The sequence below is a fragment of the Urocampus carinirostris genome, chromosome 2 (assembly GCF_059441175.1).
Source record: "Urocampus carinirostris isolate Australia breed hairy pipefish chromosome 2, RoL_Ucar_1.0, whole genome shotgun sequence".
In the NCBI taxonomy this organism is placed as follows: domain Eukaryota; kingdom Metazoa; phylum Chordata; class Actinopteri; order Syngnathiformes; family Syngnathidae; genus Urocampus; species Urocampus carinirostris.
In genome coordinates, this window is record NC_142350.1 from 39919283 (window position 1) to 39933329 (window position 14047).

At 39.8% G+C, this 14047-nt stretch overlaps 1 protein-coding gene across 4 annotated transcripts; it reads left to right on the plus strand.

The window, feature by feature from the left end:
• Window positions 1-1083: 1083 nt before the first annotated feature.
• slc52a3-2b (solute carrier family 52 member 3-2b) lies at window positions 1084-13623 on the plus strand. 4 transcript variants are annotated; one of them, XM_088326494.1, is made up of 5 exons: window positions 3672-3838; window positions 6917-7201; window positions 7348-8418; window positions 9310-9433; window positions 12949-13623. In XM_088326494.1, the coding sequence occupies exons 3-5, from the start codon at window positions 7394-7396 to the stop codon at window positions 13159-13161; spliced, it is 1362 nt and encodes a 453-aa protein (XP_088182620.1). In that variant the 5' UTR covers window positions 3672-3838; window positions 6917-7201; window positions 7348-7393; the 3' UTR covers window positions 13162-13623. The 4 variants fall into 4 exon arrangements, with proteins under 4 accessions (XP_088182622.1, XP_088182620.1, XP_088182621.1 ...); XM_088326496.1 differs by lacking the exons at window positions 3672-3838; window positions 6917-7201 and adding an exon at window positions 1084-1327; XM_088326495.1 differs by lacking the exon at window positions 6917-7201.
• The last annotated feature ends 424 nt before the right edge of the window (window positions 13624-14047 follow it).

Here is a 14047-nt window from a genome sequence, read left to right on the forward strand (position 1 = left end):
ACAAAATTAGGGGGCTTTTCCTTTCAGTGCAACTAAAACATATTAAAAAGGTAAATATGGACAAAAGGATAAAACGTGAAAAAAATAATAAATCAATTATATAAAATAACTACGTGCATATTCACAGTGGCAGTTATACAGAACATCGTGGTCATAAATGCAGTAGATGAGAGTTCAGGGTAGTAATGGCCTTCGGGAAGAAGCTGTTGCTTATTCAATTTGTTCTTACTCTGATGCACATGTAGCATCTTCTGAAGGGCAGCAGGTCAAATAGAAAGGCACCTGAATGTTACCTGTCCTTGATGATGTTTTGGGCTATGCCAAGGCACCAAGTGGAGTAGATGTCCATCAAGCAATGATGTGCGGTCCTTTGAATCCTCCCTCTGCCCACCTCAGTGCAGCTCTCGTACCATGCGGAAATGCAGTAGCTCACCAGGGCATCTATGTATGAGTGGTAGAAGGCAAGCAGCAGCTTTCTGTCTAACTTCTTTCTCCTGAGGACTCTCAGAAAGTGAAGACACTGATGGAACTTCTTTTTGATGGTTGTGGTGTTTGATGTTCAGGAGATATCATTGGAGATTAGGACCCCAAGAACCTAAATGTTTCCTTTCCAGCTGTCAAAAACAAACTTCCACAAAGACGCTGAGATGGAAAAAAATTGTACTGCTCCAAGAACAGAGGCCATCTATTTTCAAGAATAAGCCAGTGGAGTGTTCTGTGAAAGTATTGACCATGACCTAGGATTACAACCCCCTGCTTCTAAGTTTTAATAACATAACTTCAAGCTAGGCTGCAGGCTTGTTAGCTAACGTCCCTAGTGTTGCCTTGAAAAGGTTAATGTGGATAGTCCCTCAGGAGGAAGTTTCTTATCTGTTATTTAAAATTTTTTCATAGACAGTAGGTCACAACAGAAAACCAGCTGAGCCACTGTTAGATTCTTGGGTCCTAAACAGAAACGAGTAGGGCACATTTTCACACATACATGGGATTCTAACAAATTATCTTTCATGATTAATTTTTTGCTTCATCTTTCTTCTTTTCTCTTCAGTTACACCCTTTAACTTGTTTCCCTTCCTCCACAATTTTCCCCAAGCTCTAGTTCCCAGGCTGGACTGCTTTGCTGGCTCAACCCCCGTAGTCACATGACAATGTCCCTGAGATCTCCATGAGCAAAAACATTGGAGTGAAACAGAATAATGCAGACCCCCATGGAGCATCAAAAGGCCACACCAGTTAGGCTGCAAATTGCCCTTAGCTCTGCATACTTTTCTTCTCAGCTGTGAAACGTGAATGACAACAGACTAGGCATTTTCAATTCCACAAGCAGGTAGGTGATACTCGACTTGATATACTATTATAATCAACAGACAACTGTTGAGAAATCTTTGTAAACTGCTATTTCAAGAAATTTTTTTTGGGGGGGGGGGGGGGGGGGGGGGGAAGCTTGTTTCTTTTTTTACCGTGATGCAATATACAATTAAGAAACATCTACAAAAGGCAAGAAAAATCACAATTGTTTTAAATTTACAATTACTTCACTGTAGAAACAGGGATTTTAGTCTATGAAAAGCCTGTACTTCAGAGTGAATTTTTATAACCACAATATTTTAAATACGGCATATTCTGTTTAGAATGGGGGTCAGTAGGGTCGGAATGTATTACTATGTTTTGTGTTCATTGTGTTGTGTTCAACCGCAGAGCTCATTGTGCTAAAGACGTTCTCTAATGCTTTTGCAGTTAGTACGTCCTTTGTAATGATGATGATGATGATGCTAATCGTACTGGCCAGTTTACCTTGCTTTGTGCAACAGTCAAATTCATATTACATTTACAAACAGCTCCTGTATCCGTCAGAATCAAATTCGACAGAGTCGTCAACATTTGACCGCTCTCGTGAAGCTTTTTGGGGCATATGATTTCGGTGATGCTAAACGCTGGGAACAGGTAATAAATGTATACGCAGCACCAGTTTGCCAATTGCTTGAAATCACAAACTATTCAACTTTTTTTAAGCTAAAGGGTACTTTTTGTTACTGATTTAGGACAAAGGGGGACCGTTGTGAAATCCATTCCTAAATTTATATATTACAACTATTTTGTAGTTATTCTATGCTTTTTCACATCAGATTTCCCACCTTAATAATCAGAATTGTGACAGTTCTTGACTTGACTTGAAAGAAACATCTTCTGGATGCAACTGAGTGTTTCGGGTCTCGCAACATCAGACACTCTCGCTCAGGTGACCCAGCCGAGGTTGATCAGGCCTCAACTTGCGTCCCAGTAGCAGTCCACGGATCTGCCTTTTTGAGCCAAAGCCACCTGGTGGCTTTTGCAGCTTCACTAGCGGATTTAATGACTTTCTTCTTGGCTGCCCCTGTCACACCTAACCGTCCAAGGACTTTGCAGTAGGATCGTCCAGCAAAACCCCTGCAGCCGACCTCTTTTGGCTCAAAGAAAACTTTCCATCCCCTGCCCCTGCACTCCTCCACCAGTTCCTGGTACTTTGCGCGTTTGCTTTCATTTACTTTAAACACAGAATTATCCCTTTAGAGATAGAATTCTGACTTTGTTTATAGGTGCATTGTATAATATCTGACCTATATGATGCTGTTCTGTATAGCGCAACCCAAAACGAGTGTTACAAAGGACCAGTCAGAAAAAAAAACTACAAAGACTCAAAGTGACTAAATTACACTACTTTATTTCTTTCAAGACAGAATTTGTGGGAAACATGTGTTATTATCACTTAAAAGTCAGATATCTGAGAAAAGTCAGAATCCTCACACTAGTCAGAGTTACAATCTGAATTGTTTCGATTACCATTTATATTAATTTGTTGAACATTGTCCAGAACAAGATTAGACATGTAATGAATACTTGAAAGAGAAAAACAAGATAAACATTGTCTGAAAAAAGGCAAAAATAAAGTAGTGCGTTGAGGCTGGCCTTAACTAATTGCATCAAACATTAAAGCCCAAGTGGCACTCTTGTCTAAAGCGAGCAAAAACAAACAGTGCCAGAGCATGGACTATAAAGGCAGAAAAACATGGTGGCGAACTAAGGAGGAATTCCACTTTGTAAAATAAATGAAAAAAAATCTCAATATATGATTAAAAAAAAAACATTTGTATAAAATTTTATTTATTTTCGTTTATTGTCCTTAATTATCTTGCATAAAAAACAACTGCAGCACTCCAAGGAGCGATTCTTTGTTACAGTCAGTTTTGTCACATCCAATATGGCAGACACTTTACGTACTAATGTGTGCAAGTAGAGGCTCTCTTGTACCTTTCTCTGTTTTGTTCGCTACTTTCATAAGTGATCAAAATATGAACTGTCCTTGTGGACAGAGTTGTGCAATCGCCCTACAGAGCAACTTTAAAATCAATCAATAAATAAAATAAAATAATAGTCTTCCCAACCTTTCAACAATGTCAATTATGTCATTAGATGCGACTTCATATATAACACTTGGACTACATCATGAATCGTTCTGTAATTTAAACATCAGCCGTTAAATCTCACTTCAAACACTGATTTTGTTTTACAAAGTTTTGTAAACTAATTTGCCACCACGGCACGGTTTTCAAGGGTAGTCATTTGAATTACGTACCTGTGATCTATGTATGTTCTCGTCCCAACACCAGCGAGATGGTGTGTACGCATGCGCTGTTCTTACCCAAACCTTAAGGACAGAAACCCACGATGAAAACAGTCAATGTCGCCGGTGTTGCCATGCACACATGCGCTCATTTTGGTGACAGTTTTCGCCACAATGCACTAAAACAAGAATGCGATGATTTGCACCAACTGCGAGAGAAGAGCCCCATGTAACACGGTAAGACAGAGTTTTAGGTGTGTAATATCGTTTAAATGCTTGACTTAATGTAAATATCGTAACTGATTTTTCACGGATAACGTCTATAAGGTAAAGACAAACCTGTCTGAAAAGCAGAGCTTATTACCATGTGGAATACGTATTTTAATTTTTGGAAATGTACGCTTGTGTGTGAAAGTTCATAGCATCCTTCACTAGAAGAAGGTCAAGTACAACCCCCCCAGTGAAGTTACTGGAGGTAACAAACGCATGAATTATAATCTCCGCATCCGACTGAGACAGCATAGGGCAAATTTTAGCAATATTGTGAAGATGTAAAAAAACCTGTTCTAGTAATATTCTTAACGTGTGTTTGAAAGGACAGATCGGGGTCAAATATGACACCTAACATTTTGACTGAGTCACTCTGGGTGATATTACATTTGCCAATGTTCAGAGCAGTTTTTGAGAACAAGTCACAGCATTTAGATGGACCATTAACTAAAACACACTTCTATTCTATAGTTTATGAATGACCTATACTTGTTGACGATATATTTATATTACCGTATTTTCCGCACTATAAGGCGCACCTAAAAGCCTTTATTTTTTTCAAAAGCTGACCATGTGCCTTATAATACAGTGCGCCTTATTTATGGATCAATTTTAAAATTGCAAAGTTTTCCAACTAACTTGCAGCCGCCGACTAGATTTCCCCCCGAACGCCAAGTAGTACGCGGTGTATGCTGGGATTTATTTACCGGCGTTTCAGTGGCTAACCAATGTGTCAATCATCATTTGAATCGATCACTATTGGCTAAAGTTATTCGGCGGTCAAGGGGCGGATCCTTTTTATCATTTACAGGCTGGCATTGGCTTGAATGGCAAAACAAAGCCTGCAATTGGCCGAAAAAGATGAATGTGTATAGCACGTGGCTGACGACATAGAGAAAGCATTTTTTTCTCTTCTGTATTTTATTCTACTGGATTTACTACCCTCACGGATATAGAGGACATTGGCTGCACATTATTATGAACACAACGACTTCGGTGAGCTACTCCGGGTTTTATATTGTCCCTGTATCTTGTTTCAGACTGAATTCGATGTTTCTGTGATAAGCGGTGCAGATAATGGATGGAATGGAGTGTCTATTTTTAAATTAAACTCAATTCCAAGTGTATATTGTCATATGCACAGTAAAGTTGCGAGCGAAAAAGAAAATAAATACTAAGGAATGGTTGGCATTTCTTGAATCCCAAGACTTTAACCTCCCGAATGATGGAACGATGCATTTGAGTGACATCGTGCGGACACCGCATCCGCACGTGTTCTCGACACGTATTTGCGTCTTTGCAAGCTTTCAGAATGTTAAGGGGGTAATAAGTTGGACTGAACTATCTGACTGTTTTGTCGACGTTCCCATTGTAGCGCCTTATAATCCGGTGCGTCTTATAGTGCGGAAAATACGGTAATTGTTATTACAACATCCTTTGCAGCCTGGCCATCCTGGAAGGGGGATTACCTTCTCAATGTTTCTTCATTTTCCTCATGTTGAGGTTTTAAATTTTTCCCTGCCATCATGTCGGTTTTAGATCAGGGGATGGTGTAATAACAGTCTGTGGTTTGCAATCATCTGCGGTCTGTGCAGCCTTTTGAGACTCCTTGTGATAAGGGCGATACATGACTTGACTATTGAAAATTTTGATTTTTTTTTTCTTGGTTATCTCCCTTTGTAGTTACTGCAGTTTTAATGTGTGGTTTATTTTAAGTTGGTTGGTTGGATCCCTTAGCCATTAGGGATGTATGGGCACCATTTCCTGTGGTGTGTCTTGGGCAAGTACAGCCCGGTGGCGCCCATCATTCTCTCGGACAACATATGCTTCTAATTAGAATTGCCTAAGAATGACTAACCACAGAGTTCTGACTTCAAACCAGAAATATAAATTAAAATTCTGATTTACATGTTATATTGTGTATTTTTGTATTCTATATCTCTTATTTTATTTTTTAACATGAGGATACTGCTGCAAATGTGAATCTCTCTTCAGGGATGAATAAAATATCGATTTATCTATCTGATTTTTTTGGGACAATTCAGACTTCAATCTCAGAATCCGAATGTAAAGACAGAATTAGCAGGAAAATGAGTGTTTTTATTACTTGAAACTCAGATTTATAAAAAAATCTGAATTCTCACACGATTTAAAGTTAGTATTGTCTTGATTGTCATTGATAACAATGTAATGAACATTGTTTACAACGAGATTAGACATGATACTCTGGGATAAACACACAATAAAGACGTAAACAGGTAGAAAGAATAAAACAAACAAATAACAGTATAAAAGAGCTTGGAGACTGGCCTCATTTGTAAATGCATTGGAAAAAAAGTGCAATAAAGAAGACACTTGGCAGCAACATACTTCCAAAATAAATTGAGAAACAAAAGCATGAACACCAATTTGTTCAATACACTTTCATCATAAAAATGGTGCTCTTAAATAACATTGAAAATCAGAAAATTATCACTTATCCAGCTTTGAGAATATTTTTAAACACTATTTGATACAGGGTTCATTTGTAGTAGGTAATTCTCATTTACAAACAATGTTTTCCAATAAATTATGAAATGTATCTCAAAAGGTAAATTGTACTTGAAAGTATCAAAAACGTCATGTTTTAGGGTGGGAGAAAAATTGCCCAATACTCATTAAGTCAGTTGTACCATATTGTTTTAGTGGTTGAATGAGCCTATTTTAACTCTACTTCTAATATCGCAACGTAGTAATAAAATGATGGGTTGTTATTTTGGAAATTCATATCAAACGTGTAGCCCTTCGGGCCAATCAGTAACAAAAAGTAGCTCTCAGTTTAAAAAAGGTTGGTGACCCCTGTTTCAAATATTATACCATGTCCTTTTAAAACAAGGGGTCACCAACCATTTTGAAGCTAAGGGATACTTTTTTTTTACTGATCAGCTGAGAGGCTACCAGTTTCATACGCATTCTTGAAATAACAACGTATGTTATTATGTTAACACTAGATTGTAATTTTTATTAGGAAACCTCAGTGGTATGGTTACGTCACAAGATCTCCAGGGCAGAGTCCCAAGGGAGCAGAAGAGGAAGACCGAAAAAGAACTGGCCTGACAACATTAAGGAATGGACTGGTGTCAACTTTGCCACGACCCAAGAACAGACCAGGGTTTGTCAACAGTGGAGACAGCTTTCCAGAGTTGTGTCTTCATTGGTGCCCCGATGACCCACGCGGTTAAGGGATCCGTGAACCGTGAATATTATTAGAAGTAAAATCGGCTCAGTCAACCACAAATTCATTCCAGTTAGAAATCAAATGTCCCAGAAAATCACAATCACCCATCACTGGTGAGCTATTTACAGGACCTGTCTGCAGGCTACTTAGGTGCTTTTTGGGGGCTACCTGGTGCCTGCAGGCGACCCTGCTGTAATATATTGTGACCATTTTCTCCCAAGGAACCTTCTGATCAAACCGACCTCTTTGTGTTTTTTAGATTGTTCGATCTCTTTTTCACCAGCCATTTTCTCACCGCCGCCATCATGTCTATCCCAACACACGTGTTGGCCTGTTTGTTTGGCATGGGATCCTGGGTGGCCATCAACGGAATGTGGGTGGAGCTCCCGCTCATTGTATCGCAAATCCCCGAGGGTTGGTTCCTGCCGTCCTACCTCACGGTCCTCATCCAACTGGCTAACGTGGGCCCCCTCATCATCACCCTAATACATCATTTCCGCCCGGGGGCTCTGGACGAGAGAAAGGTCATCTACTGCATCGTCGTGCTGGGGATCGTTGCGACGTTTCTTCTGGCATTCTTCTGGAAGCACACAGTGACAATGGGGAGCAGCCTGCACAGCGTCCCACTTTTGTTATTATGTTTCCTATTGTCTATAGTGGACTGCACCTCCTCAGTCACCTTTTTGCCTTTCATGATGCAATTGTGCCCCCAGTACCTCACCAGCTACTTTGCAGGCGAAGGCCTCAGCGGTTTGGTGCCTGCCCTGGTGGCTCTCGTTCAAGGCGTCGGGGTAGTGCGATGCCATAACGCCACTTTGACGGTGGCGTCAAACATGACACTGGGGAATGCCAGCGTGAGCACCGGGGGACTCCAAGCTGTCTATCAACCCGCAAAATTCTCTACTCAAGTGTTCTTCCTGTTCTTGAGCGCAATGATGGTCATTTGCTTGATAGCCTTCGCCCTGCTTGACCGTCACCCAGCCGTGGCTCGGATTAAGAAAAAAGGGCTGTATTTCAGGGAGGACCTTAAGACAGAGCAAGGTTTATCTTTGAGTAGCCAAACGCCGGAGCAAAAACCGATGTTGGGTCCCTTCGAGTCAGCAAGGGGAGGATCTCGTAGCGCTTTTGGCAAGGGCACATACAGTAATTTCGAGGTGTCATTCATTTTTATTGTCCTGGCTTGGGTGAATGCCCTGACCAACGCAGTGCTGCCATCAGTGCAGTCGTACTCCTGCCTGCCTTACGGGAACCAAGCCTACCATTTAGCTGCAACTATGGCAGCTGTCGCCAACCCACTGGCCTGTCTGATTGCCATGTTCATGCCGATCAGGTACACACATTCTGAAAACTCATTTCCATATATAACTTCAAACTACATACCTTTGTAACACCACGTACCATTGAAAGGCATCAAGAGGTATTATGTTGCATGTGTTCTTACCAGTGTTGGGCGCCTTACTAAAAAAAGTAATAAGTTGCTAGTTCTTTCAGTTGAAAAATAATCCAGTTACCCCCCAGACTATTGACACCAAAAAGTAGTGAAGTAGGGACTCTGAAAGTAACTAGTTACAAATTTGCATGTATACTAGCCGACCCCTTCAAAATGCTTTAAAATAGCCACATAATAAAAGAAATAAGAGAAAATATGCGCCCCAACCTGTGGAAACAGTGAAGCTTTCATACTTTTAGGCTTGTGCAATTTCGAGGGCTTGCAAACCAACAATTATTGTAAAATTTGGACTATAAGCAGAACTTGTTTCCCAAGCTTTCAACTTGACTTATGCAATGATCTGGCTAATTAATGCACCTTTTCTAACATCAAGGGAAGTTGATGTAGAAACTAATGACCAATCACAGATTAAATTTTGGAATCTGGCGTACCGTAATTTGTTGTTACTTGAGCCAGTAGCAAATTTGATGTCTTTTACTACATGGGAAATTGGCTACTCTCAGGGATGGATAAAATGGGTTAAATTGCTTACTACAACATAGGGGCAAATTTGATGTCTAATTTACTAAACATATCTCAAATTTACCAGCCTCAGAGACTGTTAATAACACGAGGCTTTTGCTTATTTTCTCGTATCAAAATATGAATCAGAATGGTGTGTTTTGGACAATATATTCAAATTACTGCTGTTCTGATTCATATTTGGTTAACAAAATGTTTAAAGACCAAAAATACAAGATTTATTTTAATTATAAATGTTTTTTTTCCCAGGTCACTCATTTTTATGAGTCTTCTGACTGTCTTTGGCACTGGATCTGGAGCCTACCTCATGGCAATGGCTGCTCTTAGTCCTTGTCCTTTGCTGGTCCACAGTACTTATGGAACTATTGTTATAGTGAGACCCTTAAGCTTTTCCTTCTAACCCCACAAAGAACATCACACATGTAGTACAGTTGAGGGTGGGTAATATCAGTTGGTACTTAAACGTAATGGCAAATTCAACAAGATAATTAAGAATACGTCTAGTAGATCGGATATAGGGCCTATTCTATTCTACGATGTGCTCGGCATATATCGTTGCATGCAAACCCCTACCTATCCCAACCCCAATAGTTGATGTATATTTCCAATGTCAAAGACTTAAGTGAGACCAAAATTCCAAATTGTTGCACCGGTTACAGAAACTTAGTTAGTTAAATACTTTCGTTGAAACCTTCCGAGAAAAACAGCTTTTTGTGAAAGGATGCATTTCAAGAAGAACTTTCACTTGGGTGTTTTTTTGCATTTGTGATACCTCCGATACAAAAACAAAACAGCTTGAGAACCCACAAATCCCTGTTTGGACTTTACACAGTAGAATAATTAATGCCGTTTAAAAAGGCCTGTAGAGGGAGACAGTAACTCAGTTGTTCATTCACACTTTGGACTGGCTAATTAACCTGACACGCATGTTTTTGGAATGTGAGAGGAAACTGGAGTGCACAAAGGAAACCCACGCAAGCACGGGGAGAACATGAAAACCCCTCACAGGAAGGCTGGTACCTGTATCTGATCCCATGACATCAGACCTGTGCCGCGTACTACTCAGCCGCCGTGCCTCCCTACAAAGAAAACGTTTTTATTTTTTTTTTCTAATTTTGAGATTTCAAAAACATTTATTTCTTTTCTGAAGTGCATTAGGGTTGCAGGGGTCCATCCTAGCTGACATTAGGGGACACTCTCGACTGATTGCGGGCCAAATTACAGGCTCATGAAGACATGGAGTCACCAATCAACCAGCCATACATGTTTATCGAATGTGGGAGGAAACCCGAGTACTTAGAGACAACCAATCTATGCACACCGGCGTAAACATGCTTACTCCACACTGTGAGGCCACTAGCTCGAATTGAAGCCGAGACTTCTGAATAGTGAGGCAGACATGTTATCCCAGGCATGTTAAACTCAATTTGGACCTGGACCCAGTTCCAGAGTTTGTTTACTCAGGCAGGCTGTGTTAGTAAAAGAACGTCAACTCCAAATGTTTAGCTTTTTTTCAGTATTATGCTTTATCATTCATTCTACAATAGTAACCTACCCAAAACATTACAATCACAAACAATGGGGAAATATTTTTATTTTTGGCATTGAATGTGTCGTTTTAACACTTGAGTAATTGCCGTTTTACACCTGAACTAGAGGTAAGATGGGGCCTAAAAAAGTTAGCTGGATCTGGGTTGCAGGTACATAAACCTGAACCCCCACTGACCCGACAAATTAACTTGATTTGATAACAGAGCTGGAAATAAACACAAACCTTTAATTTGCCACCCAAGTAAACACTAAGTAAAGCTTTGTCCGAGTGTCCTTCATCGCTGAACTGTGCTTATACTGGACTGTCTCAGAAAATTAGAATATTGTGATAAAGTTCTTTATTTTCTGTAATGCAATTAAAAAAACAAAAATGTCATACATTCTGGATTCATTACACATCAACTGAACTATTTCAAGCCTTTTATTATTTTAATATTGCTGAATTTGGCTTACAGCTTAAGAAAACTCAAAAATCCTATCTCAAAATATTAGAATATCATGAAAAAGTATACAAGTAGGCTATTCAACTAATCACCTGAATCATCTAATTAACTCGAAACACCTTGCGAGGGTTTCCTGAGCCTTAAAAACACTCAGCTTGGTTCAGTAAACTAAATCACTGCTGATCTGACTGCTGTCCAGAAGACCATCATTGATACCCTCCATCAGGAGGGTAAGACACAAAAAGACATTTCTCAAAGAGCAGGCTGTTCACAGAGTGCAGTTTCAAAGCATATCCACAAAAAGTCTGTTGGAAGGGAAAAATGTGGCCGGAAACGCTGCACAACCAAGAGAGATGACCGCAGCCTTAACAAAATTGTGAAGAAGAGCCGCTTCCAGAATTTGAGGGAGCTTCAAAGACAGTGGGCTGAAGCTGGAGTCCAGGTATCAAAAGCCACAGTTCACAGACGTGTCCGGGAAATGGGCTACAATAGCCGTATTCCCATGGTCAAGCCACTTCTGAACTCAAGACAACGGAAGAAGCGTCTGACTTGGGCTATGGAGAAGAAGCACTGGACAGTTGCAGAGTGGTCCAAAGTCCTCTTTTCAGACGAAAGCAAGTTTTGCATTGCATTTGGAAGTCAAGGCGCCAGAGTCTGGAGAAAGGCTGGAAAGGAGCAAAATCCAAGTTGCTTGAAATCCAGTGTGAAGTTCGCACTGTCAGCAATGGTTTGGGGAGCCATGTCAGCTGCTGGTGTTGGTCCACTGTGTTTCATCAAGTCCAGAGTAAATGCAACTGTGTACCAAGAGATTTTAGAGCACTACATGCTTCCATCTGCTGAAAAGCTCTATGGAGATGAGGATTTCATTTTCCAGCATGATCTGGCACCTGCCCACAGTGCCAAAACCACCAGTAACTGGTGCACTGACCATGGCATCACTGTCCTTGATTGGCCTGCTAATTCCTCTGACCTGAACCCCATCGAGAATTTGTGGGGTATAGTTAAGAAGAAGATGAAAGACACCAGACCTACAAATGCAAATGAGCTGAAGGCCGCTATCGAAGCATCCTGGGCATCAATAACACCTCAGCAATGCCACAGGTTGATTGCCTCCATGCCACGCCGGATTGATGCAGTAATCCGTGCAAAAGGATTCCCAACCAAGTACTGAGTGCATCAATGGACATTTTCAAATGTTTGATTTAGTTTTGCTGTTATAAAATTATTTATTTTACTTGGTCTGAGGAAGTATTCTAATATTTTGAGATAGGATTTTTGAGTTTTTTTCAGCTGTAAGCCAAAATCAGCAATATTCAAATAATAAAAGGCTTGAAATAGTTCAGTTGATGTGTAATGAATCCAGAATGTATGACATTTTTATTTTTTTAATTGCATTACAGAAAATAAAGAACTTTATCACAATATTCTAATTTTCTGAGACAGTCCAGTATATAATGTCGCTCATATCAAGTGTGCATTGCAAGTGCAGCGCCAAAATGAGCGTTGCACCTTGTCCATTTAAATATATTAAATACAATTACAGCATCCCTTGACAATACATTTTTTCAATTTAAACATTTTCGAAGGTTACACAGGCTTAAGAAGGGCAATTAACATAACAAGAGGAAACAGGATAGAATTGATGTAATGATTGGATGAATCTATGTATCACCGATTGATTTGGCATTGTAGGTCTTCATTTGTCTATAACTTGATCTTTAAAAAGTAATGATATATTGCTTAAACCTCCAAAACTAAACATACCTTTTTTTAACACTCCTGCCACCCAAACTATACTAATTACACGTTAACGTCATGTCATGTGCTGTTTTCAGATTTTGTGTTTATTGTATTAGGCTAAATTTTAAAAAAAATTGCATCTTGTGTCTTTCAGGTGCTGGTCTGGATCCTATTTGTTCTCTCGCTGTCATATGTAAAGGTGATAATTGGTGTGATCTTCAGGGACGAGGGCCACAGCGCCCTTGTGTGGTGCGGTGCTGTTGTCCAGTTGGGCTCCATGGTTGGTGCTGTTGCCATGTTCCCACTGGTGAGCGTCTACGGCCTTTTTAAGCCAGGAGATGCCTGCAACACCAATTGTCCTATTTGACACCAAAAACAAAATGATTATGTGATAACTACTTGAACAATCATATAGGCATTAAGTGTTAAACTTTCTATATTCCAATGTTTCAAATGTTTTTTTTGCCACGGCATAGTAATGTGTTAACAGATTTAGATTTCTGTTTGAATTCCCCTTTTCACTATCAGACTGCTAATCACGTAAGGGACAACTAAATTGTACTAAATCGATTAACATTGCTGCATTTGTTTGTACCATAGTTCCTTAGCTTTAAGAGGTCAGCTATTTGATAATGTAATCGGAACGTGTTAGAAATATTGATTTGATTGTGCAATTCTGAGTTGCGATATTTTCTCTCGAGCTGTCTTTGTTCTGAGTAAAATGTTGATTTTAGAGGTAATTGTTGCATTGCATCTACAGAGTGCTTTGCAAATGTGACTGGAGTGGAACCACTGTTACTAATAATGCAAAATAAAAGCAAACTGAAAATGTGCCTTTTAATTTGGAGAACTCACTCACACAAGAACATCTGAATGATCGGAAAGTACTACTTTTGATGTGCCTCAATACTATTGATTAGAATCATGGCAATCTCGTATGTCATATACAGTTTGTTTACGCGGTTGCAGGGCTTTATTGCATTTCAAATAATTATTGATAAGGGCCTTTCTGAGCCCAAGACATTCAATACCTTTCAAATGAAATTCTACGCTTTTGTCTTTTGAACTGTTAAAATATAAACGCTCAAATGAGCATCACCGTTCAGCCTTTTTTTTTTCCATTACACTGCAGCGAGGTGCGTTTAAGTTCATGTCAGGTGAGGCTCAATCAGATTTACAAATAGAAGAACATACATCACATTACCCATTTGATTGGCAGAGCAATAGAAGAAAGCAATATATAAACCCTCAAA

Bases quoted from the DNA above. Each gene is read 5' to 3' on its own strand.
- slc52a3-2b (XM_088326496.1), top strand. From the start codon at position 7,394: ATGTCTATCCCAACACACGTGTTGGCCTGTTTGTTTGGCATGGGATCC. The intron at 8,419-9,309 runs GTACACACATTC...TTTTTTTCCCAG, and splicing joins GCCATGTTCATGCCGATCAG to GTCACTCATTTTTATGAGTC. The intron at 9,434-12,948 runs GTGAGACCCTTA...TGTGTCTTTCAG, and splicing joins CTTATGGAACTATTGTTATA to GTGCTGGTCTGGATCCTATT.